This window comes from Podarcis gaigeae (genome assembly GCF_964106915.1).
Source record: "Podarcis gaigeae genome assembly, chromosome: 9".
Classification (NCBI taxonomy): domain Eukaryota; kingdom Metazoa; phylum Chordata; class Lepidosauria; order Squamata; family Lacertidae; genus Podarcis; species Podarcis gaigeae.
In genome coordinates this window covers 69,055,791-69,081,719 of record NC_139685.1, presented here as the reverse complement: position 1 = coordinate 69,081,719, position 25,929 = coordinate 69,055,791, and the positions used below count along the sequence as shown (strand labels likewise).

General features: G+C 45.4%; 1 protein-coding gene across 1 annotated transcript in view; it reads left to right on the top strand.

The window, feature by feature from the left end:
- FRAS1 (Fraser extracellular matrix complex subunit 1) overlaps positions 1-25,929 on the top strand; it is a 356,176-nt gene that overhangs the window by 262,168 nt on the left and 68,079 nt on the right. Inside the window, exons 30-37 of the mRNA XM_083756149.1 lie at positions 6,778-6,956; positions 9,321-9,437; positions 11,865-11,979; positions 13,551-13,688; positions 19,239-19,271; positions 20,971-21,102; positions 22,721-22,846; positions 24,192-24,439. Of these exons, the coding sequence (XP_083612275.1) occupies positions 6,778-6,956; positions 9,321-9,437; positions 11,865-11,979; positions 13,551-13,688; positions 19,239-19,271; positions 20,971-21,102; positions 22,721-22,846; positions 24,192-24,439 (1,088 nt within the window). The remainder of the gene's footprint in view (positions 1-6,777; positions 6,957-9,320; positions 9,438-11,864; positions 11,980-13,550; positions 13,689-19,238; positions 19,272-20,970; positions 21,103-22,720; positions 22,847-24,191; positions 24,440-25,929) is intronic.

Below are 25,929 nucleotides of genomic sequence, written 5' to 3'. Positions count from 1 at the left end.
AACATTGGCCTTGAACTTCGTTTTAGATAAAGTTAGGTGGCAACGCAGAGGTCTGCAGGAGGTGCCTGAGAATTTTCACTAACCTTTTTCACTGAAGCTTCCTTTGATATTCCTGCAGATTTCTTCACCTCTGCCTTAGGTTTCTCAGTTAAAAACCCAAAATCCAGGAAACAGCTCCATGTCTGCTTACGGAGCCAGTTTATCCTGACAGCTTTCTTGCTGTATATATATATAAGTGTGTGTCTATAACAAACCAGATGCCGTTTAAAGCAACGGCTGGCAGAGAGAGAGCTCACGTATAAAACCGCCGCAGTCGAAGTGACTTTAGCAGAGGCCTTACGCTGTTGATGGGGTCTCTCTGCTAATTAGTATGAACGAGAAGCATTATTGTAAAAGACAGCAATCTTATCCTCAGGGGTTCTTATTTTCCCAGAGCCTGTTCTCTTTCTGAAGTTATAATTCCTCTCCTTGTATCGTCCCAATTATCTCCTCGACAACTAATTGATGACACAAACAAGGGAAGTTATCGCTTCACGACAGGAGTAAGTAGATGAAAACTCCTGAACTTGGAAGTTATCACAAATACTTAGGTTTTACTTTTTTCCTGTGATACATTCTTTTTAGAACTTAAATAAATAAACTTTAGAGAAGCACAGAAAGCAGGTTTTTTTAAAAAAATAATGTGTGGCCTATAGACATCCCCCCAGATGCCCCCATTCCCCAGCATGTTGGGAGGTCTCTAGAGATGGCCCATTTATATTAGATGTGAAGCATCTAATGTGAAGCATCTGAAGATGGTTTGTTGAAGTTTACATTGGTATCCCCACCTCTTTTCAACAGAGCTCAGGATGGTGTGCTTCTTTAACCTCACAACAACCCTGTGAGCTGAGAGTGGTGCACATGGCATTGTGGTCTAAACTACAGAGCCTAGGGCTTGCCAATCAGAAGGTTGGTGGTTCGAATCCCCATGACGGGGTGAGCTCCCGTTGGTCGGTCCCAGCTCCTGCCAACCTAGCAGTTTGAAAGCACGTCAAAGTGCAAGTAGATAAATAGGTACCACTCCGGCGGGAAGGTAAACAGTGTTTCCATGTGCTGCTCTGGTTCGCCAGAAGCAGCTTAGTCATGCTGGCCACATGACCCGGAAGCTGTCTGTGGACAAACGCCGGCTCCCTCGGCCTGTAGAGCGAGATGATCGCTGCAACCCCAGAGTCGTCTGTGACTGGACCTAACGGTCAGGGGTCCCTTTACCTTTACTTTAACCTCACAACAACCCTGTGAGAGAGAATTCAGTTGGCCTAACCTGAAAGCTTCATGATGCTGTAGAAATTTGAACGCTGGGCTGTGTAACCAGTTTTAGACTCAATAGATCTACCCTGAGCAAAACTTAACACCACCCACTTGCATTGTTTTTATGCCAAATATGGCAGCAAGGTACCATCTTAGGAGAAACATTCCTGTGTATGAGTGAGAGACAGACAGAAAGACAGATAGCGAGGGCATGCTTTTTCTAAAACAATACTGCAGGCGACCCGCAGGACCAAAAATGTTGCCCATCTCTGGTCCATACCATGGAAGTGGCTCTCCAGAGTTTCAGATAAAGGTAGAAACAAGATTCCAGAAAATCTCCCAGACTTCCCTCCTCCCCTTTGTGGGTCCTATTGCTAATCATTTCTTCCTGCATATTTTATAATAATCCAAATCTTATACCTCTCTATTTTGTCCAAAATTCACCATTTAACTACAAGTATTATTCCAATCCTGCTAACGATTTTAACTGTTTACAATGGTTTTTAAGATGAATGATAAATTCCCCTCATTCCTTATTAAAATTTTGGTCTTCCTGATTTCTGATTCTTCCGGTCATTTTAGCCATTTTGGCATAATCCATCAACTTGATCTCCCATTCCTCTCTGGTAGGGCATGGAAAAACCTTTAAACTTAAGATAAAAGTTTTTCCATGATCTATTTGGAGAAGCTGGAGACTGAACCTTGAGACTGTCCACATGGAAAACATGTGCTCTTTTGCTGAGTTACAGCCCTTTCAGTGGAGTCTTCTATTTCCTTGTCGTTTTATGTTATTTATCTAACAAGGGAGATATTTGCCCACTACACGACGACCATTAAGGCAACCAACAACACTTCTGGCTCCAGTAAGCTTCTCTTTCCCAACTCCCCCAAGTCTTACAATAGAGAAAGAGAGAGATCATCATTATTACCATCGGTCAATGTCCCTCCCACATCCCCGGCAATGATTCGAGCTAAATTTAGCTACCGCAGTGTGATTTCTCAAAGGCTGGAAGGACAGAGGAAGTATCAATTACATGCCAGATTGGCTTGGTGTGTGGGTTTATTTAATTGAGATGTATGCATTTTAAATAATTCAGCAGTTAGATATTAAATAGACATCGCGGAAGCCCCGATGGGACTCGATCTGTCAGGAGCACAAACACGGGCCGCCAGACAGCGGCCTCCAAACTGTCAGCATAATGGAATCTGTAACTCTGGTGTCAAAATAGATTACAGGCCTCAGTGGCTGCGTCCCATCAGCAACCCAGAGGACAGCTGCAGGCAGCGGTGCTAATATTGAATCCCAATATTATTGTCAGCGTGATAGGATTTCTGTTGGGAGTTGTCCCAACGTCTGTAATAATGCTGGAGGAGTGCAGGTTTTACAAAGCTTCCAGTGTTGCTGAGCCCTCTCCGGCCTCATAAATACAAAATGGAAGAGCCTCAGCAGGAGCATCTGAAAGGTCGGTTCTGCTTCCTGAGGTCCGAGCCAGCTGAGGACAAAGCAAGGGCTTAGCATACTAGTACAGTGGTACCTTTGGTTACATACTCTCCAGGTTACATACGCTTCAGGTTACACACTCCGCCAACCCAGAAATAGTGCTTCAGGTTAAGAACTTTGCTTCAGGATAAGAACAGAAATTGGGCTCCGGTGGCGCAGTGGCAGCAGGAGGCCCCATTAGCTAAAGTGGTGCTTCAGGTTAAGAACAGTTTCAGGTTAAGAACTGACCTCCGGAATGAATTACCGTATTTTTTGCACCATAACACTCACTTTTTTCCTCCTAAAAAGTAAGGGGAAATGTCTGTGCGTGTTATGGAGGGAATACCTATGGGTGGCATGCCTACGGATTTTCCTCCTCTAAAAACTACGTGCGTGTTATGGTCGGGTGCGTGTTATAGAGCGAAAAATACGGTAAGTACTTAACCCGAGGTACCACTGTATACCCTGTATTCGTGAAGGAGCATCTCAACCACCAACGTTCAGCCAGGACATTGAGCTCCAGCTCCGAGGGCCTTCTGGCAGTTCCCTCCCTCAAGAAGTGAAGCTATAGGGAACCAGGCAGAGGGCCTTTTTGGTAGTGGCGCCTGCCCTGTGGAACGCCCTCCCATCATATGTCATAAACATATGAAATAAACAATTATCTGACTTATCTGAAGACAGCCCTGTATAGGGAAGCTTTTTAATGTCTGATGTTTTATTGTGTTTTCAAAACTCTGTTGGGAGCTGCCCAGAGTGTCTTGGGGAACCTAGTCAGATGCACAGCATACAAATATTATTATTATTTCTGTTATTATTAGTGTAGAAGCAGGAAATGTGGCATGGAAGCTGCCTTCTTGGGTCCACCTAGCTCAGTAATGTCAACACGGACTGGTCGTGGCTGCCTGCGATTTCAGGCAGCGTTCTCTCCCTGCCCTATCTAAAGCGGCTGGTACCTTCTGCATGCCAAGCAGGTGCTCTCTGAAGGCAACCTCAGAGCTGAAGTGGGCCTGGTTAGGACCAGACACAAGTGCTGTAAATATAGACAGGGGGGAGCCGAGGCTGTAAGTACAACAGCTGGCTGAGAGAAGAGCTATTCATTCCAGCAAAGGCCTGGCAGAGGCTGAGAGGTTCTGTGCAGTTAGGCCACCCATTCCTATTCCTCAACTAGGCCTTCTCCCAAGTAGGCCAACTCCTCAATTCTATGATTCTATGTACTTCCGCAAATCTGCAGGGTCTGCTGATACCTCCCTCCAGTGTTCAGGTGATGCCATTTTGTCTACATAACCCATGACTCACATCCCCTGAACTTTGGAAATAGAGGGAATGATGCTATAGCCTCTTCACTCAGAGGTCAGGTGAGATCTGCCTCCCCCAACACCTGGTCAACCCTCAGCCTTAACCTTTCCCCTTTACTGCCTGATTTCATGGAACTTAAATCCAACTATAGGTAGGTAACCGTGTTGGTCTGCCATAGTCAGAACCAAATTTTAAAAAATCCTTCCAGTAGCACCTTAAGGTAAAGGTAAAGGGACCCCTGACCATTAGGTCCAGTCGTGACCAACTCTGGGGTTGCGGCGCTCATCTCACTTTATTGGCCGAGGGAGCCGGCGTACAGCTTCCGGGTCATGTGGCCAGCATGACTAAGCCACTTCTGGCGAACCAGAACAGTGCATGGAAACGCCGTTTACCTTCCCGCCGGAGCAGTACCTATTTATCTACTTGCACTTTTGATGTGCTTTTGAATTGCTAGGTTGGCAGGAGCTCAGCCCATTGCGGGGATTTGAACCGTTGACCTTCTGATCGACAAGTCCTAGGCTCTGTGGTTTAACCCACAGTGCCACCTGCGTCCTACTCAGTAGCACCTTAGAGACCAACTAAGTTTCTTATTGGTATGAGCTTTCATGTGCATGTACACTTCTTCAGATACCTGAAGAAATGTGCGTACACACAATCCCTGTTTCTTCAGATACCTGTATCTGAAGAAGTGCGCATGCCCACAAAAGCTCATACCAATAACAAAATTGCTTGGTCTCTTAAGGTGCTACTGGAGGGATTTTTTTTTATTTTGTTAAATCCAGCTCTCAGCCAGGTAACCAGGCTGCTCCACAACCTTGTGGGGAAGAATTGCAGAGCGAATGCACCTTTCTTTATGCCTTTGGCTGGTCATGTTTTCCCACATCATGAGCAGAAGGTGTTTCGCATCTCCATCCCGCAATGACAAGAATGTAAGAGGAGCTCTGCGGGATCAAATGAAAAGGTTGACCTTTTCCCCCCTGTCCTGTCCTACAGTGGCCAGTTGGGTTAGCTGCTTCTGGGAAGCCCACCAACAGGGCCTGAAGATAGTTGCCCTTTTGGTGTCCTATTGTCCCCCCACCTCCCATATTCAAATGTGTGGGGCTTGCAATTATTGCCTATTCATCTGCTACTGTTCATCTGCATTGTCTTAAGCTGCCCTTGGATTTGCTTAACTATCGTCTCGCTTCCCTGGGACTGCCTTCGAAAAGTCCTCTTTCATTGGAAGAGAGAGCATAAGTAACATCTGGTGTTTTTGTAGAGATCAGTATATTTGTTAGATGTGCATGTTACAAAGGATTAATGTAGGATGCTTCAGCCGGCGTTCCTTGCAAGGCAGGAACATGTCCTGCGGGCGCTTTTCTCCTTTTCTCGGTTGTTTGAAATATTTCCAAACTCCCCCTTCCATTCAATGGATTCCAGGGCAGTGAACATAAAAAATATTATTCAGATGAAACACAAAAACCCATTGCAATCATAGCCGTTTGCAGACCGAGAGGCAATAGGAAATAGTATAAAAACTTAAAAGTAGACAGAGAGGCAACAAAAACCCCTTAAAATGCCAGAGCGGTTAACTAAACTGACTTGTTAGAAAACAAAGAAATGTATAGAAAGATGTGCATTATACACCAGCCTTTAGAATGAGGGGAATATATAGAGTGCACATAGAATTGGAAGGAACCCCAAGGGTCATCTAGTCCAGCTCGAACCCACAACCCTGAGATTAAGAATCTCATGCTCTACCAACTGAGCTATGATAACGTTGTGCTTTTTAATTCCTTTTCATCCATTAAAATAAGTGGAACTAACTTTTCAACGGGAGAAGAACAAGCGGTATAAGATTTTGTATCAATATAGTTCTGCGTTCTTTTTTTCTTCTTTGTTGACAACGGCAACAACACAAAACGCTATGGCACATAATGCACTTGCCTGGTGCTCAAAAGACTGCAACGCTGGTACCACCATATACTTCCAACCTTTAGCAAAAAGCTGCAGGTTCCATTAGGCTCTCCTCCTCTGATGATGATTAACGACCTAAGCCTTTAATGAGGCTTCAGGCACGTTCCTCTTTACGCAGAGTACCCAGACAGCAGAAAGAGCTGGAAACATGTGCTACATCGCTACGTTTATTTCTAACTACGCAGGACAGAAAAGAATATGCATCTGCTCTCTGTGAGAGGCAGAGAACAACCGGAACAAAGAAACAGGAAACCAGTAACATCAACATCCGTTTTCCGTTTCCCGTCTCCCGTGAGACTTCCAACAGTCTGGAATGTAAACAGAGTCTTGTGACTCCAAAAACCGCACAGTGGCATAACAGAAATCTAACAGAAAGGCCATCTCCCTCTCTATCTCTCCTTCCTCAGGTGAATTTGTGTTTCTGGTCCCGATGCCGAAATCCATCGGGCTCTCCTCCTCTGATGGTGATTAAAGACCTAAGCCTTTATTGAGGCTTTAGGCACGTTCCTCTTTACGCAGACAGCAGAAGGAGCTGGAAATATGTGCTACATTGCTATGTTTATTTCTAACTACAATGGTACCTCGGGTTACATACGCTTCAGGTTACATATGCTTCAGGTTACAGACTCCACTAACCCAGAAATAGTGCTTCCAACAGTCTGGAATGTAAACAGAGTCTTGTGACTCCAAAAACTGCACAGTGGCATAACAGAAATCTAACAGAAAGGCCATCTCCCTCTTTATCTCTTCTTCCTCAGGTGAAGTGGTGTTCCTGGTCCCGATGCCAGCAGATGACCCCGGGCCAGTATGGCAGCCTCTGCCTGACGGAAGAGGAGCCACACCAACCACCTCATTCACACAGCGAGACATCAACGAAGGCGTGATCTGGTACAGGCACTCTGGATCCGAGACAGAGAGCGACTCCTTTCGCTTCCAGGCATGTTATGCATCACCAAACTCCTTGCTTATTTAATCCCTCACAGAACTGCTTTCCTGACCGCTTGCCAGCCATGGCATCAGTCGCACTTGTCAGATTCCTCATAGTTGTTGGCAAAGATCCCTGCTAGGGCTGGGCGATAGATCTGGTTTTGAGCATTGTGGTGCATCACCAACCTAACCTTGCCATATACTCAGGAGTCAGCAACCTTTTTCAGTCCACCGTCCCTCAGACCTTGTGGGGGGCCGGACTATATTTTGAAAAAAGAAAGAACGAATTCCTATGCCCCACAAATAACCCAGAGATGCATTTTAAATAAAAGCACACATTCTACTCATGTAAAAACACCAGGCAGGCCCCGCAAATAACCCAGAGATGCATTTTAAATAAAAGCACACATTCTACTCATGTAAAAACACACTGATTCCCAGACCGTCCACGGGCCAGATTTAGAAGGTGTTTGGGCCGGATCAAGCCCCCGGGCCCTAGTTTGCCTACCTCTGCATATACTGATATATCACAATGTTTGAAATAGGGATGGAGCTACGCAGAGGCACTGGCTGGCTTTGCGGTTTCCCCCACATTGTGCTTTTTACATAGCACACATACACACGCACATCATGATATTCGCAATATATCGCCAGGTCAAAAATTATGAAACCAATATCACAATATGGATTTGGATGTTATATTGATATATCGCCCAGCCCTAGTCCCTGCAGGCATAGAACTGTGTTACTATCAGGCCTCTTTCCCAAGATACGATTAATTATTTTTTTTAAAAAATGCCAAGTTGTGTTTCTCAACAAGGCCCCTCTCATTAGGTTTAACACTCTCCTGAAAGGCTAAGCTAACTCAAATGCTTGTGTGCCATGTTTTCTACGTTTGCCTCACCGCATAGAAGCAGTTACGGTAGCACTCGGGAGGCAATTAAAGTAATTTCTGAGGTAATTAACATAAGTGATAATGAGGAAGTGTTGAAGTGCCGGATGTTGAACAAGCTAATCTTTAATTTAATGGCTGTGTCGCTGTTAACTTGCATGCATTTTGCATGACTGAGGGGTGCTGTTTTCCTTGCTGTAGCACCTTGCTGCTGGGGCCATAATTGTACGGTAAATTGTGCCAGGGGAGAGAAGCCACAGCTAGCTCTATCCTACCGCAAAACAATAATCCATCTGCCGGCTTCCTGATGAATGGGGTTGGCGCTGCGGAGGAAATGCAGATGAATTATTTTTTTGTTAGCGCTCAGGGAACTGCGCTTCCAGTGACCTCTAATAAAAACGGATCCCACAAGTCAATTTATGGATTTATTATTTACTTGTTGGAATATTTTTTTTAATGTTGCCGTTTCCCATGGTTCCATTGATAAAACATTTGGCTGCAGTCCAGAAAACTGAGCAGAATACATGGGCTCTCTGTTCCCATCCGCAAGAGGGAAACTCTCCATGTCCCCATAGACATTCCATGCTGCAACATTCTGAGCCCATTCTCTTGCTCAAGAGAATGCAGTTGGAAATTCTGAGCTGCAATATTATTATTATTATTATTATATCACTTCTCAGTGGTTCTCAATCTTTCTGAATTCAGAGCATAGTTTGCACATCAACTTCTGGTCTTCCATGGGATTCCTGCTCACCAGAATGCATGTCCGCCATTCTGTGGCACATTCTCAGGTGCATTCTCAGTTCATGAATGGCACTCTGGCCTAGCCTTTGGGACCTCATGGTTGCCTTACATGAATGGAGAGTGTGTTCTGGAGCATCCCAATGCTCCCTTTTGGATGTGCTTCGCAGAAGAAAATTGGTAAGCTGACTCGCAGGGACATTCATACAGTGGTACCCTTGGATGTGAACGGGATCCGTTCCGGAGCCCCGTTCGCATCTTGAAGCGAACGCAACCCACGACTGTGCATGCGCGGGTCTCAATTCGCCGCTTCCGCACATGCGTGTGACGTCATTTTGAGTGTCTGCGCATGCGTGAGTGGTGAAACCCGGAAGTAACGCGCTCCGTTACTTCCGGGTCGCCGCGGAGCGTAACCTGAAAACGCTCAACCTGAAGCACATTTAACCTGAGGTATGACTGTAATTGATGTCATCAAGGGACCCCTAATAATCTTTTGAAGAGTGCAACAACACAACACAACAATGGTGTTTGTTGAGAAAAGACTTGGTCTATTTGTATGTTCTTCCTGCACAGAATGAGTGTTTAGCCTGTAGGAAACCAGGCAGAGGGCTTTTGGTTTTTTTAAGGCAATTTTTGGAGATGCGCAGATTACGCAATAAACCTTAGAAGGCAGCCGCTGCACCTCTTTGTTATGATGTGTAAAAAAAATCCTCATTCATTTCTGTGTTGCCACATTTACAGGTCTTTAGTGCTGTCGCCCCACAAGCCCACCTGGAGACGCACTTGCTCAACATTGCCATCCTGCCACACACTCCAGATTCCCCCATGATCTCCTTGGGCTCTTCTTTCCACATGACTGTAAGTCCAACCCAAGGCAATAAACAGTGAAAAGAAGTCACTCCTCTGTATTTCCTGTTTGTTTTTTTATCCATTGGTAAAGAATATTCTGCAACTAAAGCTGCAATCTGGTATCTGGTCACCATTGAACTCCAGGGGGCTTCTGAGTAGATATATTCATAAGACTGCACTGTTAGTGCAGGAAATATGAAAACAAATCCCTGGTCGTGTAGCTTAACTCCACACAATCCTAAACTGATTTTCAGGTTACTTAAAGTGAATGGCTGCAAAATATTGTTTCTTCCCCTGCCTGTCCCATTGCAGACCCCATGTGGATTAATCATCTAAAAAGACTGCCTTATATTGAGTCAGACTAGTGGTCTATCTAACTCACTATTGTCTGCACTGGTTGGACAGTGTTCTTGAAGCTACCAGCATGAGTTTGACCAAACTGCGGGAGGCAGTGGAAGACAGGAGTGCCTGGCATGCTCTGGTCCATGGAGTCACAAAGAGTCGGACACGACTTAACAACTAAACAACAACAACAATTACCAGCATCAGGGTTTCCCAAACTTGGGTCTCCAGCTGTTGTTGGACTACAACCCCCATCGTCTCTAACTAGCTGGACCCGTGGTCAGGGATAATGGGAACTGTAGTCCAAAAACCTCTGTTTGGGAAATCCAGGTCTTACACTGACTTGTCTCTCCAGGGTTTCAGACTGGAGACTCTCCCAGCCCCACCTGGAGATGCCAGGAATTGAACCTGAGACCTTATCCATGCAAAGCTGATGCTCAAACAGTTGGGCTACAACCATTTGGCCAAGGAGCACTCCTGTCTGTGGCCAGCAGACTTATACACCAAGAGGCTATTGTTGTACGTGTTGAAGTGCTCGTTTCCCATGAGACATTTTGCCTTATTATGCAAAATGGGTGGAGCTAGCAGCTGAAAGCCAAAGTGGCTCTGAGAGATGGGCTTGGGCCAAAGATTAGTATAATAACACTACCTGCAGAGTCGGTGTTGATAGTGCACCAGGTTCTATGAAAAACAGCTCCATGGGGTCTGGCTGGCACTTCCAGGAGTGCCCGAATGTCAGGCTTCAGGGAAGTCGTGGTAGTAAATAAGCAGATCAATGCCTAACCGCCAATACCAAGAAAGTTGTGACCATTTGCTACAAGGTAGGCGAAAACCAAGTGGCTGGTGCCAATTTGCCAAGTGGAAAAATTCCTACCAGGGTCCTCAACGGCGACCAACCAAGGTCCATAGCAAGGTCAAGGAACGAAAACCTTAAAGGGCGGGAGGGTGGGAAAAGCAGGAACAGCTGGTAAGCGGCAAAGAGGGAGATCCCCGGTCGCATCCTGCTTTAAATAAGACAGGCCACACCCCCAGAGCCAGCCAATTAACTGGTCAGGAGGTGACACGGCCGGGAATCCCCCCAATCGCGCAGGACTGGGGCCGTGAAGCCCGCAACTCCACCTCATCCGAAGGGCAAAAGTGGCTTTCTATCACTCTCAAAGTCCATCTAGTCTTGGGCAAAGGGGGGTCAGGAATGCTGTCCAAGGACACCGAATCTGCCAGCTGTCCCTCTCCAGGTGTTTCCTCTTCTGGCTGTTCCTCACCCAGTATTTCCCAGCTTTTCCCCTCTGGACTATGCCCCTCTGCAAACCACTGTTCTAAATCAGTACTGTCCTGCCCTTGGCAAGGTTCAGGAAAAGAGTGTGTGTGTGACTCCCACCATTCATCCTCAGTCCAGTCCCTGACACCGAGTCACTCATCTAGAGTTCCTCTTCAAGAGCTGAAGATAAAAGCATTTTGTCCAATTCAGCTTTCAGCTGTGTGGGAATGACTATTTGCGCCATGCTATGGTGACTTGATTTTGATCCTTTTATAAAGCAAAAAAATAATGATAGCAGTATTGGTTGTTCAGAACATTTCTGGGGTTTTACGGCAAATTGCTTGCTATGGAATTTGAGGATTTAATGACATATTATGCTTTACTGATGGGATTCTCCCTGCTCTCTGGCAGTGTGTGTGTGTGTGTGTGTGTGTGTGTGTGTGCCCACGCGCAGAGGGACCGTGCTTTTCAATCTATCCTTCATAAAATGGTTTCCTGCATCATCATGATCCAATCTGTGTGATGCTTTCCTAAATTCTTCCTGAATAGATTGGCTGCTGCCTGCAGGAAAGAAGGTGCTCAGTGCCATGTCAAAACTGCTTTAAATAACTTACATAGGGAGGTCAAGTGAAGTTTGGCAGAATTCTAGCTTCATCATGCTTTCAGATAGATGAGGTTTCTGTTTTGAAGTCACTCAATCCCAACACTGACATATAACTCCCTACCTCTGTCGTATATCAGCTGCTCCCTTAATTTGTCCCTCATGGGGTTTTTTAGCGGGGGGTAACTCTCCAAAACATCTTGGTCTCAGCTTGTCACTTCTTAATTTCTTTCAGGCTCTGGAAGATCGTGTGACCCCGATAGAACCCCATCATCTCTCCTTTGTCAACTCGGAGAGCCCAACTGAGAAAGTCGTGTACAATGTGACTGTACCTTTGCCACCAAATCAAGGCAAGATAACCTAGTAAAGGAGCTGTTGTGTTATTTTATTGACAGTTGAAACCTGGAGACTGGCAAAAAAAAGCATCAAGGAGGGGATGGATTGTGGGGGATAGAAGCAATGAATCAGGACTTGCCTAGAATAATGTTTATAGCTAAGCCAGCTCAGGGAAAACCAAAGAGCTGTCTTCAGGTGAATCCTAAGGATGAGACTATTGCTTCTTTTTCTCTGTTTTTGCAACCCACTGTTTATGGGACACGGGTAGTGCTGTGGGTTAAACCACAGAGCCTAGGGCTTGCCGATCAGAAAGTCGGCAGTATGAATTAACACAATGGGGTGAGCTCCCGTTGCTTGGTCCCAGCTCCTGCCAACCTAGCAGTTCGAAAGCACATCAAAGTGCAAGTAGATAAATAGGTACCACTCCGGCGGGAAGGTAAATGGCATGTCTGTGCGCTGCTCTGGTTCTCCAGAAGCGGCTTAGTCCTCCTGGCCACATGACCCGGAAACTGTACGCCGGGTCCCTCGGCCAATAAAGCGAGATGAGTGCCGCAACCCCAGAGTCGGCCTGGCTAGACCTAATGGTCAGGGGTCCCTTTACCTTTATTTATGGTGAAATTCCTAGGCTCGAATCAGATTGGCTTAGATTAAGCAGAGTTATTTTTCTGTAAAATGTGTTACGGTTAAGCAGAGCCAATCTGAAACAAGGCCCCCCTTCTGGCACCTGGCGTGATGCTTCGGAAGAATTGTGCAAGGCTGAAGACTCTGCAGGGCACAGTCTTGGCATTTCGGAAATGACTCCTGGCAAGGCGCCAGGGATGAGCAGCCTGCCCCAGCTGCAGTGACTGCTATATAAACAGCATGGAAGTGTCAAGCAAAGGGGGTGGGTTGTGTGCAGAGAGCAGCAGAAGTGTTATGAGGAGTGACAAAAGGCCTAATGTGAATTCTGTCTCCCGTGGAGTTTACGGAACTAGATTTATTGAGCTGGAGAGCTGGCATAGTGAAATAGTGGCATATTGAGCTGGAGGGCTGGCATCACCCCTGTGATGAGTCAGCCCTTCTCAAGTCAAGGTTGAGGTTAGGGAAATATTTTGTTCTCTTAGGAACTGCAGAGATGCCCATTAGGCTCTCTTCAGTCTTATTAGAAAGGGGGGTTTTCACACCGCTGCGCAAACACATCAGGCCCAAGTAACCTGGGAAATGGAGTTTTCCCAAGAGATATTGGATGTTAAGGACTGGCTGGGCAGATGGGAGAGAGTGGGAAGTGTGGTTCTTCTTCTCTGTGTGAGATTGAAATCTGAGCTGGAGAAGAACTCATGGAACATACTATTCCCCTTGTAGCTGAGTTACAATTACAAGCTCCTGATATCGAACTGATATCGGTGACGTCTGTATTCATCACTAGAGGTGGCAATGTATAGACCAGAGAGTTCCTGGTTCAAGTCTCATACAAACTGACAATTCATTGGGTGGTCGTTGGATGAAATACAGGAAAGACATCAGCACTGTATCTGGTAACAAGATATGTTTGTAGAAACGTAACATATGCTGTGTGTTGAAAACGAAACTCTCCCTCTCTCTGCAGGCATTGTGGAGCACAGGGATAAGCCACTGTCCCCGGTAAAGTACTTTACACAGGCTGACATTAACCATGGCAAAATCGTGTACCGCCCACCTACTGCAGCCCCTCATATCAGAGAGCTGATGGAATTCTCCTTTGCCGGTAAGAAGTTAGTTGAATTGGGTAGCACGGGCAGGCAGATATCTGCTTGGGGGAATCTCTACATTGCACATTCCTGTAGTCATCATTCAGTGCCATAGCTTGCAGTATAGACCAGGGCTTCAATAGATGCCCCTTCAGTAGATGCTAAGGTGAGAAAAGACAAATCTTTGTTCTTGGCATGCTAGCTTATCATATGACAGCACTGCAGCGCATTTAAGCATGTAGTCCACACTTACAGCCTAAAGTTGTATAGTCCTCCTTGTACATTTCGAAGCCCAGGCTGCTTTTAAAAAAGAGAGATTGAGAGATGTGAGATTGCAAATTGGAGCAGAGAAGCTGGTCTCTCTCTACCTGTTACCTCTCCAAAATCACTCTTTCCATGAGTTTCAATGGGCTGCTTACCTTTGCAGATGTGCTTGGGTTGGGTGGAAGCAGCTTTGGGATGAAAGATTTGGAGCAGGAAAAGGTACAAACTGCGACTGCCCCCTTCCAAACCGTACTCTCCTGAAGCAGCTTTTATTGGGATTACGGTGATTCCATTTTCCCCCATGTAACATTCGGTTAGGCAACAACAACCTTTCTCCCTCCTCTATGTGACATCCTTTAATATATTTGAACATGGCTATCATATCGCCCCTTAACCTCCTCTTCTCCAGGCTAAACATGCCCAGCTCCCTTAGCCGTTCCTCATAATTGTAATCCAAAGTATTTTGGGGGCTCCAGATTTGGGATAGCTTCCCTAAGAGAACCAGAATATGGGTTGAATATGGGGTTTATGCAGGCTCAAAGACCTGCTCAGCATCAAAGTCTCTTACACACAAATCTCTCTTTCCATAGCTGCTCCTTTCACAGAATTCTGATAAGGAAAGATACGTAGATACATGTTGTGAATTTTCCTTTGTGAGAGAGATTGGAAGTCCAAGCTGGGTGGAGGAGCTTGTTCTGATGTTCTCTGCATGAGAAATTCCATTTTTAAAGGGAATTATATTAACCATGGGCACCTCTTGTCCCGAACGTTCCTTCCATTTTGTTAGAACAGCATCCTTCCCATCTGCAATGCGATCAGCTCGTTATAATGCCTTTCCAAATGATATGTGGCAGTTCTGATGATATATACAGTCTCTCATTTGTTGGACTGCGTGTTCCAAGGCAATGAAATCTAAAAGCAATTATATTACTAAATCATTGGATTTTACCAGGACATAAAATTATCAGTTCATGAAACTCCCTGGCACACTGTCAAATAATTTGTAGCGCAGGACATCGAGACATAGATCTCGGGGGTATATTACAATGCAAACAGCTGCCATTTTTGAAAGCACAAAGCAAACAAACAACCCAATTCTCCCAATGGGCCTGAAATGAGAAAATGTCCATTTACGGATAGGAAAAAAATGAGGCTTGGTGTGGTCAAAAGAGAAAGCACGGATCTGCATAAAATTTGCATATACATGCAAATTTAGAAGTAACCACTATATTTCAGATGGGAATACAAGACATCTCACCATAGTGGGGAAGGCTGTGATCAGATGACTGGTCAATCGGAAGAGCATGAGGCTCGTAGTCTCAGCGCCGTGGGTTCAAGCCCCACATTGGGCAAAAAGAATCCTTCATTGAGAGCCAGTGTGGTGTAGTGGTTAAGAGCATAGTCTCGTAATCTGGGGGACCGGGTTCGCATCTCTGCTCCTCCACATGCAGCTGCTGGGTGACCTTGGGCCAGTCACACTTCTCTCAAGTCTCTGAGCCCCACTCACCTCACAGAGTGTTTGTTGTGAGGGAGGAAGGGAAAGGAGATTGTTAGCCACTTTGAGACTCCTTAAAGGGAGTGAAAGGCGGGATATCAAACCCAAACCCTTCTTCTCCTGCATTGCAGAGTGTTGGACTAGATGACCTTGGGGGTCCATTCCAACTCTACAATTCTGTGATTCTATGATTCTAGGTGGAGTACGGCGCTGTGGGTTAAACCACAGAGCCTAGGACTTGCCGATCGGAAGGTCGGCTGTTCGAATCCCCGCAACGGGGTGAGCTCCCGTTGCTCGGTCCCTACTCCTGCCCACCTAGCAGTTCAAAAGCATGTCAAAGCGCAAGTAGATAAATAGGTACCACTCCAGCGGGAAGGTAAACGGTGTTTCCGTGCGCTGCTGTGGTTTGCCAGAAGCGGCTTAGTCATGCTGGCCACATGACCCGGAAGCTGTATGCCGGCTCCCTCGGCCAGTAAAGCGAGATGAGCGCCGCAACCCCAGAGTCGGTCATGACGGGACCTCATGGTCAGGGGTCCCTTTACTTTTACCTTTACCATTCACTAGCAAGTTCTTCTGCTCAAGCCCCAGTGACAACGAATGGAAGCTGTTCAATAGCACACGTCTAGAATTGAAACCATACAATAGCACACATCTGAGCATTTTTTCAGCCTTTTTTAACTTTGGGATTTGGTTCCCATACTTAAGCTGGCCATGAGTGGATTTATTATGTTGTTACCGTTTTTTAAATATCTCGTTTCTTTAAAATATGCTTTTAAATTGTTCTTACCGGTCCCAAGGAAGAGGCAAATGACAAGTATAAATGAATGTTCATTTAGAAGGCCTATTCCAATCCCAGAATGGTTTTGGAGCTTTGCAGTCCATGGCCAAAAATGTTTCAGTTTCGAAGAGGTCCCTCGTGAAAACCCTGATAGTACATACAGCGAGAGAAAGAGAGATTTTTGCCTTGTAAATCTGCAGCAATGCCTTTTAGGGCTAACCAAAATGTTACAAAATCACAAGCAGAGCTTTCAGTCTGCAAGAGCTGGTAGGAAGAGGAGAAAAAAATGCCTTGGTATTATATCCATAACATCTATATCTAGACTTGTTTTCAATATAGGGATTGCAGCCTTGATTGAATAAGGTTGCAGTCCTAATTGTGTCTACTCCTGTTGAACTAAATGGGGCTTAGGTAAAGGTAAAGGGACCCCTGACAGTTAAGTCCAGTCGTGAATGACTCTGGGGTTATGGCGCACATCTCGCTTTACTGGCCGAGGGAGCTGGCGTTTGTCCGCAGACAGCTTCCGGGTCATGTGGCCAGCTTGACTAAACCGCTTCTGGCAAAATCAGAGCAGCACATGGAAATGCTGTTTACCTTCCCGCTGGAGCGGTACCTATTTATCTACTTGCACTTTGACGTGCTTTCAAACTGCTAGCTGGCAGGAGAAGGGACCGAACAACGGGAGCTCACCCTGTTACGGGGATTCGAACCGCCGACCTTCTGATTGGCAAGCCCTAGGCTCTGTGGTTTAGACCGCAGCGTAAATTTGAGTAGGTAGAATTGAAGCCTTAGGGTGCTTCTGGACTATTGCTATTTACGCATGAGAGTCGGGTGGGATACTGGCACAGTCAGTTGCTCTTGTGCAACAGTCCCGTCTCACCATCGCAATCAGACTTTTTGCAATATGGAAAGTGAAGGGAAAATTCACGATTAAGTATGGGATTACACTCACTGCAACATCCTCTAAGCTTCATGTGGCAAATCGGAGGAAATGCTCAATAAACAGGTTATCTGGAAGCAACTTTAGTCTCTGCTAGTGCTGGATGTCTTAGGTTGCACTCTACAAAATTGTAGAGTTGGAAGGGACCCTGGGGACCAATCCCCTAGTCCACCCCCCTGCAAAGCAGGGATATACAGCTCTCCCATGCGGGGATCGAACCTGCAACCTTGGCGTTCATCACCAAGCTCTAACCAACTGAACTTTCTGGAAGAAATCAGCAATATTTGGATCCCATTTTTAGAAACATGTTATCAACAGGTATATAAATCGTCTAGTGCAGCGGGATGCAGCTGGCGCTGTGGTCTAAACCACTGAGCCTCTTGGACTTGCTGATCGGAAGGTCAGTGGTTCGAATCCCTGCAAAAGGGTGAGCTCCCATTGCTCTGTCCCAGCTCTTGCCAACCTAGCAGTTCAAAAGCATACTAGTGCAAGTAGATAAATAGATACCACTGTGGCAGGAAAGTAAACGGCATTTCCATGCGCTCTGGCACTCACCACGGTCCTCCATGTGCCAGTAGCAGTTTAGTCCTGCTGGCCCCATGACCCGGAAAGCTGTCTGTGGACAAACGCTGGCTCCCTCAACCTGAAAGTTAGATGAGCGCCGCAACCCCACAGTCACCTTTGACTGGACTTAACTGTCCAGGGGTCCTTTACCTTTTACCTTTACCTAGTGCAGCACCATAAAGATAAAGGTAAAGGTAAAAGGACCCCTGACCATTAGGTCCAGTCGTGACCGACTCTGGGGTTGCTTTATTGGCTAAGGGAGCCGGCGTACAGCTTCCAAGTCATGTGGCCAGCATAACTAAGCCACTTCTGGCGAACCAGAGCAGCGCAAGGAAACGCCATTTACCTTCCCGCCGGAGTGGTACCTATTTATCTACTTGTACTTTGACGTGCTTTCGAACTGCTAGGTTGGCAGGAGCAGGGACCAAGCAATGGGAGCTCACCCCGTTGCAGGGATTCGAACCGTCGACCTTCTGATTGGCAAGTCCTAGGCTCTGTGGTTTAACCCACAGTGCCACCCGTGTCCCATAGTGCAGAAGCCATTTCTTTTGTCCAGCTATTGCTTCTCTCTCTGCAAATGCCTGAGATTGAAGCTACAGGGCCTATCCTTTGCCCATGTGGCAGTTTAAGAGACACAATCAGCTTGACCGTTTTTAGATATAGGACCTTGAATAGGACACCCACGCTAAATACACTCTTAACGAAAGGACTCTTGGGTTTGCCTTCAGATGAAATGCTTCAAAATATTTCCGCCGCATCAATGTTCTTCAACCTGAGAGGGTCCCGGATGTTGTCAAGCTACAGCTCCCAACCTCCCCAGCCAGCTTAACCTTCAACCTAAGGTTGAAGGGCACAGAGCTAGCTCAAGAGTTGCTAGCCTGTGGACCTTCAGATATTGGACTCCAACTCCCATCAGACCCACCCCTCGTGGCTGATAGTCAGGGCTGATGAGAGTTGTAATCCAGCAACAAATGGAGGGCCACAGGTCAGCTATCCTTCAACTAGATCTAAGAGAGGCATACACACCATGCATTTTAAGCACATTCTCTCTTTAAAGAATTCTGGGCACAGTTGTTTGCTAAGAATGCTTGGAAATGTACTTTGTGATGGGTAAACTACAGTTCTTTGAGAGGTGCATGTGTGCTTTACAGGCATATTTAAGGCTTAGGCTCAAACGCTGCAGGTAGTAAGAGTTCCCACAATTTTTTCTGGAGTTTTAGTGCCTACTGTAGGCCTGATGAGCCTTCTCCCACTGACCTCAGATGTTCAGTGCTTCTGAAAGGAGGTAGACCAACTTGGAGCGAGCTGTTTATTTACAAGATGAGCTGAAATCCAAGGGGCTATTGGCTCAAATTCTTAATATGCTCATTATTTCAAAATGGACGGAGTTTGTTTCTGGACCTCACCCCACCAAATCTCATCGGCCTCACTAGCTGAAGTGGTTTTGTAGGTCAGGTCAGGCGACATTGTATTTTGCCACACGCTGAAAACAATTACGTTCTCTTTTTGTGTTTAATTTCCTCTAGGCCTTCCAGAATCCGTCAGCTTTCGTTTTACAGGTACACATCGCCCTGCGGTTCATTTTCTAACGTGTTGCGAGCTTGTTTAATATGTTGTTAATACCTGCTAGTTTAAAAATAACAGTGATTAAATCCTAGCTTGCGATGAAGGTGAAACAGCATGATTAGCAATCTTAGCAAGAAAAAAAAAGATCAAGGGATGTGAAAGGAAATTAGCAGGGAGAAGCGATCGTGTGAGGGGGTGCTTAACCCTTCCTCCTCCTGTTGTTTCCCCCCAACTGCTTTTCTCCACACACTTCCAACTAGGGAGAGGAAGATGCAGGGACATGCAGTAGGCAGGAGAAAGCTCTTAAGCACACCCTTCTCATTTACCTTGCTGCTGTCAAATGTCCTCATTCTATCACAGTGCTTTGCAGCTGTTTAGTGGGCCTCAGGATTCTAGAGCTGGGTTCTGCCAGGAAATAATAGATTTCCAGAATAAGAAAGTAAAGCTTTGACCTAATACGTATAGGCAACTTTCCTGGAGATAATGGAAGACAGTTATTTTTAGGGGGCGGAACAGTTACTGAAGCTATTATAGCTTTTTTTAAAAAAAAAAAAGAAGAGGATTGCATTTTCTATAAAAGTGTGAATTAGTTAATTTCCTGCAGATGATGAAGACAGTTTTTCTTTTTGGGGGGGGGGGTTGAGGAGGTTGAAAACCAATGATAAATTTTACTGAAGATATTATAACCCTTTACCTACACTTTACATAAAAGTAAATTAGTTGTCACAGACTAGCAAAAACACTTATTATGAAGGACAAAGGGGGAGAGGGTAGATTTTTAGAGACACACATCCTAGATGATGATGGTGGTGGTGGTGGTGATGATGGTGATGATGAAGATGAAGATGAAGATGAAGATGATTTTAACAAAATTGTGCCTTAACGTTAGGTTAATGTCCAAGGCAGCAATATTGAGGGGGGGGGGGAACAAAGTAAAAAACAACTACATATCAACAAATATGCAACACCAAAAGGAGCAGTATATCATATCCAACCAAACCCAACGGCAATTAAAACCCACCAGAGGGGTTTGGTGAATGAAACTACAGTCGTACCTCGGAAGTCGAATGGAATCTGTTCTGGAAGTCCATTCAACTTCCAAAACATTTGGAAACCAATGCATGGCTTCTGATTGGCTGCAGGAAGCTCCTGCAGCCAATCAGAACCCGCGTAACCCACGGCAGACATTCGGGTTCCAAAGAACGGTCACAAACCGGAACACGCACTTCCGGATTTGCGGCGTTCGGGAGCCAAAACGTCAAAGTTCTGGGGCATTCAGGATCCAAGGTGTGACCGTATTGTAAACCAGGTTTTTAAAAGACAGTGAAACAGCAAATATGTTTGGAGAGGATGTTCTACTACTACCGAAAAGACCATTCCTAGTAGCCACCGACCTGATCTTTGAGGGTGCATATAGGTACATAGATTCATAAAAGATGCCATATTTCAAATACCCCAATCCTAAGCCATTTGTAACACTATAGGTCAAAACTGGCACTTTGAATTGCAGCGAGTCATTTAGAATCATAGAGTTGGAAGAGACCACAAGGGCCATCGAGTCCAACCCCCTGCCAAGCAAGTGTTTACTTCACTTGCAAGTAGGCAGGGGAGAATTGGGGTGTGTGTGTGTGTGTGTGGTTAGGGCTGGTTCTTATATATAAGGCAAATTCATTTAAATGGTTTTCCCTTCAGTCTCAGATGGAGAACATACAAGCCCCGAGATGACATTTACTATCCACTTGCTCTCCACTGATGATGGATCGCCGTTATTCCAGATCACTGCTCCAGTCCTTGAGGTCAGCCAAGGAGGCAGAGCCACTATCGGTAAGAAGAAGGAGCAAGAAATCCAGAAGACTCAAGCTGCAGCCCGCAGCCCAGTTGCAATTCACACACATTGCAGTCCACTTAGGATCTTTCCATAAATTAGCTGGTCTATGGTTACCAGATTTTTTCAATGAATCTGGGGACACTTTTTTTTTTTTTTTTTTGAAGCTGAGTAGCAACAGGGAGTCAGTAGTGGGGATGGTAAGGCAAAAGACCCTGGGCCCAAGCACACATGCATACTGTATAAAGGTGCAAAGCCCTTCTTTCTCACCCTGTGAAACACAAATGCTGAACCAGAGCCAGGGCTTTTTCGGCTGTGGCCCCGATCTGGTGGAACGCTCTGTCACAAGAGACTAGGGCCCTGCAGGACTTGACATCTTTTTGCAGGGCCTGCAAGACGGAGCTGTTCCACCAGGCCTTTGGCCAAGGCACAGTCTGACCCCCCTCCTTTGGCAATCCTCTCAGAACTCTAGCCCAATGGTTGCCATTAATCTGATTTGAATTAATTTTATAATGAAATGATTTTAGAATGTTGCATTATTTTACTGTTGTTAGCCGCTCTGAGCCTGGCTTCGGCTGGGGAGGGCAGGATATAAATAAATTTTATTATTATTATTATTATTATTATTATTATTATTATTATTATTATTCCCCATGTGTAGCCCTGTTTCCTTCTCTTGCAGTTCCTCCAAAAGCAAAATCATTTATCTTGCTGTCCACTGTGGCGAACTTATCATGAAGTTATGTCGTTCTTAGGTTATTCCACCCCATTCATTTCAGTGCAATGGAAATAGGGGTGGGGGGTGGGGCTTAAGCAATTATATATCATTTGTGGTCTGGAAGCAACAACAAATACAGATAATACAGTTGTACCTTGGAAGTCGACCGGAATCTGTTCCGGAAGTCCATTCGACTTCCTAAATGTTCAAAAACTAAATCGCAGCTCCTGGTTGGCTGCAGGAAGTTCCTGCAGCCAATCAGAAGCCACGGAAGCCCCGTCAGATGTTCGGCTTCCAAAAATAGTTCACAAACCGGAACAGTCACTTCTGGGTTTGCAGCGTTCAGGAGCCAAAATGTTCTGCAACTACTCTGTTCGAAAACCGAGGTACGACCGTATTTGCTGACTGACTTCTGTTCTGCACATGGGACGAGTAAGCTGATATTAGCATTTTTCACCTCTATGTCTGCCGAAATTTTTCAACATTCTTGATCATGAACATAGCATTTCTTACACTGCCTGTTTCCTAAGCATGTTATATTCACCTATGCACATTCATTGGCCAATGTGGGAAATAGTCACATTTTCCAGTAACGCATGGAGACAGTGAACATCAACTGGGCAAGATGCAAAAATCACCGTTTGATAGCGTTCATTTGCACACATTCTCTGTTGTTTTGACAACTTTCAGAATCTAGTCAAATTATCTAGGAACTGTAAGTGCTTTGGTTTCTGTGCTTTTAGCATTGGTCGAGGATGTGCCTGTTTATAGTGTTGTTTTTGTGTCACATGCTTCATTCTTCTCCCTTTGTAAGCTGCTCATACTAAAATACTCCAGCTTTTCTGAGAGGATAAAAACCCAAATAAATGCATTTTGCTTCCCCTACTTGGATCCCTCAGGGATACAGCTGACAGTGAGCGATGTGGACACAACTTCTGAAGACCTTTTCTTTGAATTGGTGAATCCTCCTCATCATGGAGATCTCTTCAAGCACACCTCCACGTTCCCAAGCCGCCTGAGTGCAGGTAGGCATGTGTGATTATTATTTTTTTGTAGACTAAGACACATCTATCTGTAAGGAAAAATGTGTGGCATGTACATCAAACTGTGTGTGCTTATTTTTCTTGGAATGTAGACATCCCCTGTGTGTCACAGTGGCCTGGCTTGTGTATTTTTAAAACAAATTTTATTGCTTTTTAAATAAAACAAATACAAGAACCATTCAACTTATCTGGCAGTATATCTAATGGTGTTTGTTCTATCCAATGAATAGTCAATATTCCAACCTATTATAGTTGTACCTTGGTTGACGAATGCCTTGCGACTCGAACGCTTTGGCTCCCGGACGTCACAAACCCAGAAGTGAGTGTTCTGGTTTCTGAACGTTCTTTGGAACCTGAATGTCCGACGGGGCTTCTGCGGCTTCCAATTGGCTGCAGGAGCTTCTTGCAGCCAATCGGAAGCCGGGTCTTATTTTCGAATGTTTTGAAAGTCGAACAAACCTCCGGAACAGATTCCATTTGACTTCCGAGGTACAACTGCACTTAACGTAATTCCTCCACTGAGAAGATTGAGCGGCTGGCATAACAAGGTCGTGATTTGGGTCATGAACATCGTTAAAGAAAGGGGTTCGCGTTTCTTGGGAGGTCTCTCTTTTCGGTGCCTGTGTATTTGTGACAAAACAAACCGTTGCGCCACAGTTCTCACCATGTTGTTTTTTTGGGGAGGGGTTTGGATTTAATTTATTTATTAGGCAACTTCCTTCCTTCCCTTCCTTCCTTCCTTCTTCTTTTTTAATGTATTTTTATTAAAGATTTTCTTGATTTACAAAGGCATCTTGTATTTTTTTTCTGCATAACACTTTTTTTTTACAAATCGGGTTCATTTGTTGAGACATTAGGAAGAATAGGGGGAAAGAGGTGGATGGGGGAAAATATGAGTGGGGTGGGGTTGGGTGGCGATGTTTCTATTTTACTTACTATATGTAGGGTTTGGTGTCAGTGTTGCTTGTGCAGGTTCTTTGCTGTTCACCTGCGTTCCTTTGGTGGTGAGAGAGGTTGGGGTTGGCCTAGGGTGTGGTTGTTCATTTGTGGTTGGCTGTGGTGGTCTTTGTTTTCATGTGTGAGTGGGGTGGGTGGGTGTTTTGGATCAGGTTAGCCATATTGATTTGTATGCTGTTGGTGGATTTTTGTCATTGTCTTGTTGGGCCATTGTCTTGTTGGGGAGCCATACCGGGTTGAAGGCATCTTCTTCTATTTGTCCCCGTGTCAGTTTCAGTTTATTGGTTAATTTTTCTAGTAAGGCTGTTTCCCAAGTTCTCACCATGTTGTACACGGAAAACTCCTGATTTCAACCTTTCTTTCTGAGAAGGAGATACCTTCACGTATGAGGAGGTCACCAGGAACGCTCTGCAGTATATCCACGATGGTTCGTCCTCAGCGGAAGACACTATGGAGATTTCAGTGACTGATGGCATCACCACAGCAATGGCCGTACTGAAAGTTGAAGTAGCCCTGATCGACAACGAAGGCCCCAGGCTGGATCCTGGCTGCTCACTCGCCATCACGGTGGCTGCTAAAAGCTCTGTGATCATCACCCGATCCCACTTTGCCTATATAGTAAGTGCACCATTTGTTTCCAGCCTCTTAGCCTCGATAATGTACCAGCCTGTCAGCCTTTTGGGGTGTTAGGGGAGGGGTAGTACCTCTGGTGGGGAACACATTTGGGGTAGTTTGTCCTCAACCTGTCCACATTTGACAGCATCCACAACCTGGGAACAGCTTTGATTGGCCAGGTAAACCAGGTGAGGGTAGCTGATGGGTCTCAAACCCTCAGTGAGTTAGGGACTTCCACTGCATGCAAAGACAGGCTCTGTTGGATTGCGTGGATGAGGAGGAAAAAAATCAAGAAAATTTAGAGCCATACTTTAAAACATAACAAAAGCTAAGATAATAAAAAAAAATTAAATTGCCTCCACTTCCAAAGCATCTCCGTAGGCTTGTCTAAGCAGCAACATTTTTAGCAGGTGGCAAAAGGAGCACAGTGGTACCTCGGGTTACAGACGCTTCAGGTTACAGACTCCGCTAACCCAGAAATAGTACCTTGGGTTAAGAACTTTTCCTCAGGATGAGAACAGAAATCGTGCTCTGGTGGCGCAGCGGGAGGTCCCATTAGCTAAAGCGGTACGTCAGGTTAATAACAGTTTCAGGTTAAGAACAGACCTTCGGAATGAATTAAGTACTTAACCCGAGGTACCACTGTACAGTGAAGGAGCCTGGATGATATCAATAGGCAGGGAGTTCCAAAGTTCATACATTTGTGGAGTACTTATAGATGGTTTTAGATGGTTTCTGTCCATTTCCCTATGTTTGTTTTAAAAACGTTAGAAGGAGGAAAATGTCCATTGGTGCCTAGTTGTAATACATGGAATGACTTTCACAAGTTTCAAAGGACTGCTCACTTTTTCTTTCTTTCTTTTATCTTTATGTCAACCTTGTGAGGCAGATAAGGCCCAGAAAGCCAGCATGGTTTAGTGGTTAGAGTGTTGGACTAGGGCCTGGAAGTTCAGGGTTCGGGTCCAATCTCCCCCGTGAAGCTCGCTGAATGACCTTGGGCCAGTCAGAAACCCTCAGCCTAACCTACCTCACAGGGTTGTTGTGAAGAAAAATTGGGGAGAGGGCATGAAGAGCTACACACACCACCTTGGACCTCCTTGGAGGAAAGTTGCAATAAATAAAGGAGAGTGAAAGGCCCAGATCACTCTAGTGAGTTTCATGACTGAGCAGTGATTTGAACTACGACCTCCTCAGTCCTTTTTTGAACACTTGCTGTTGGGGAGCCAAAACAGTCCGAGGATATGAAAAGAAACAGCAGCAACAGACCCTCCAATTGTCCCAATTTTCCAGGGACAGTCCCGGATTTACAGAAGCCATCCTGGTTTGTGATTTGATCTCGGAATGTCCCTCTTTTCTATTTTCAGTCGAGAAATGTTGGAGGGTATGGAGTTAATCCCAAGCCATGTGAAGTCAATCCTGTATAGGGAAGGTTTTTTAAAAAAATATATATTTAATGTTTTATTATGTTTTTAATATGTATTGGAAGCTGCTCA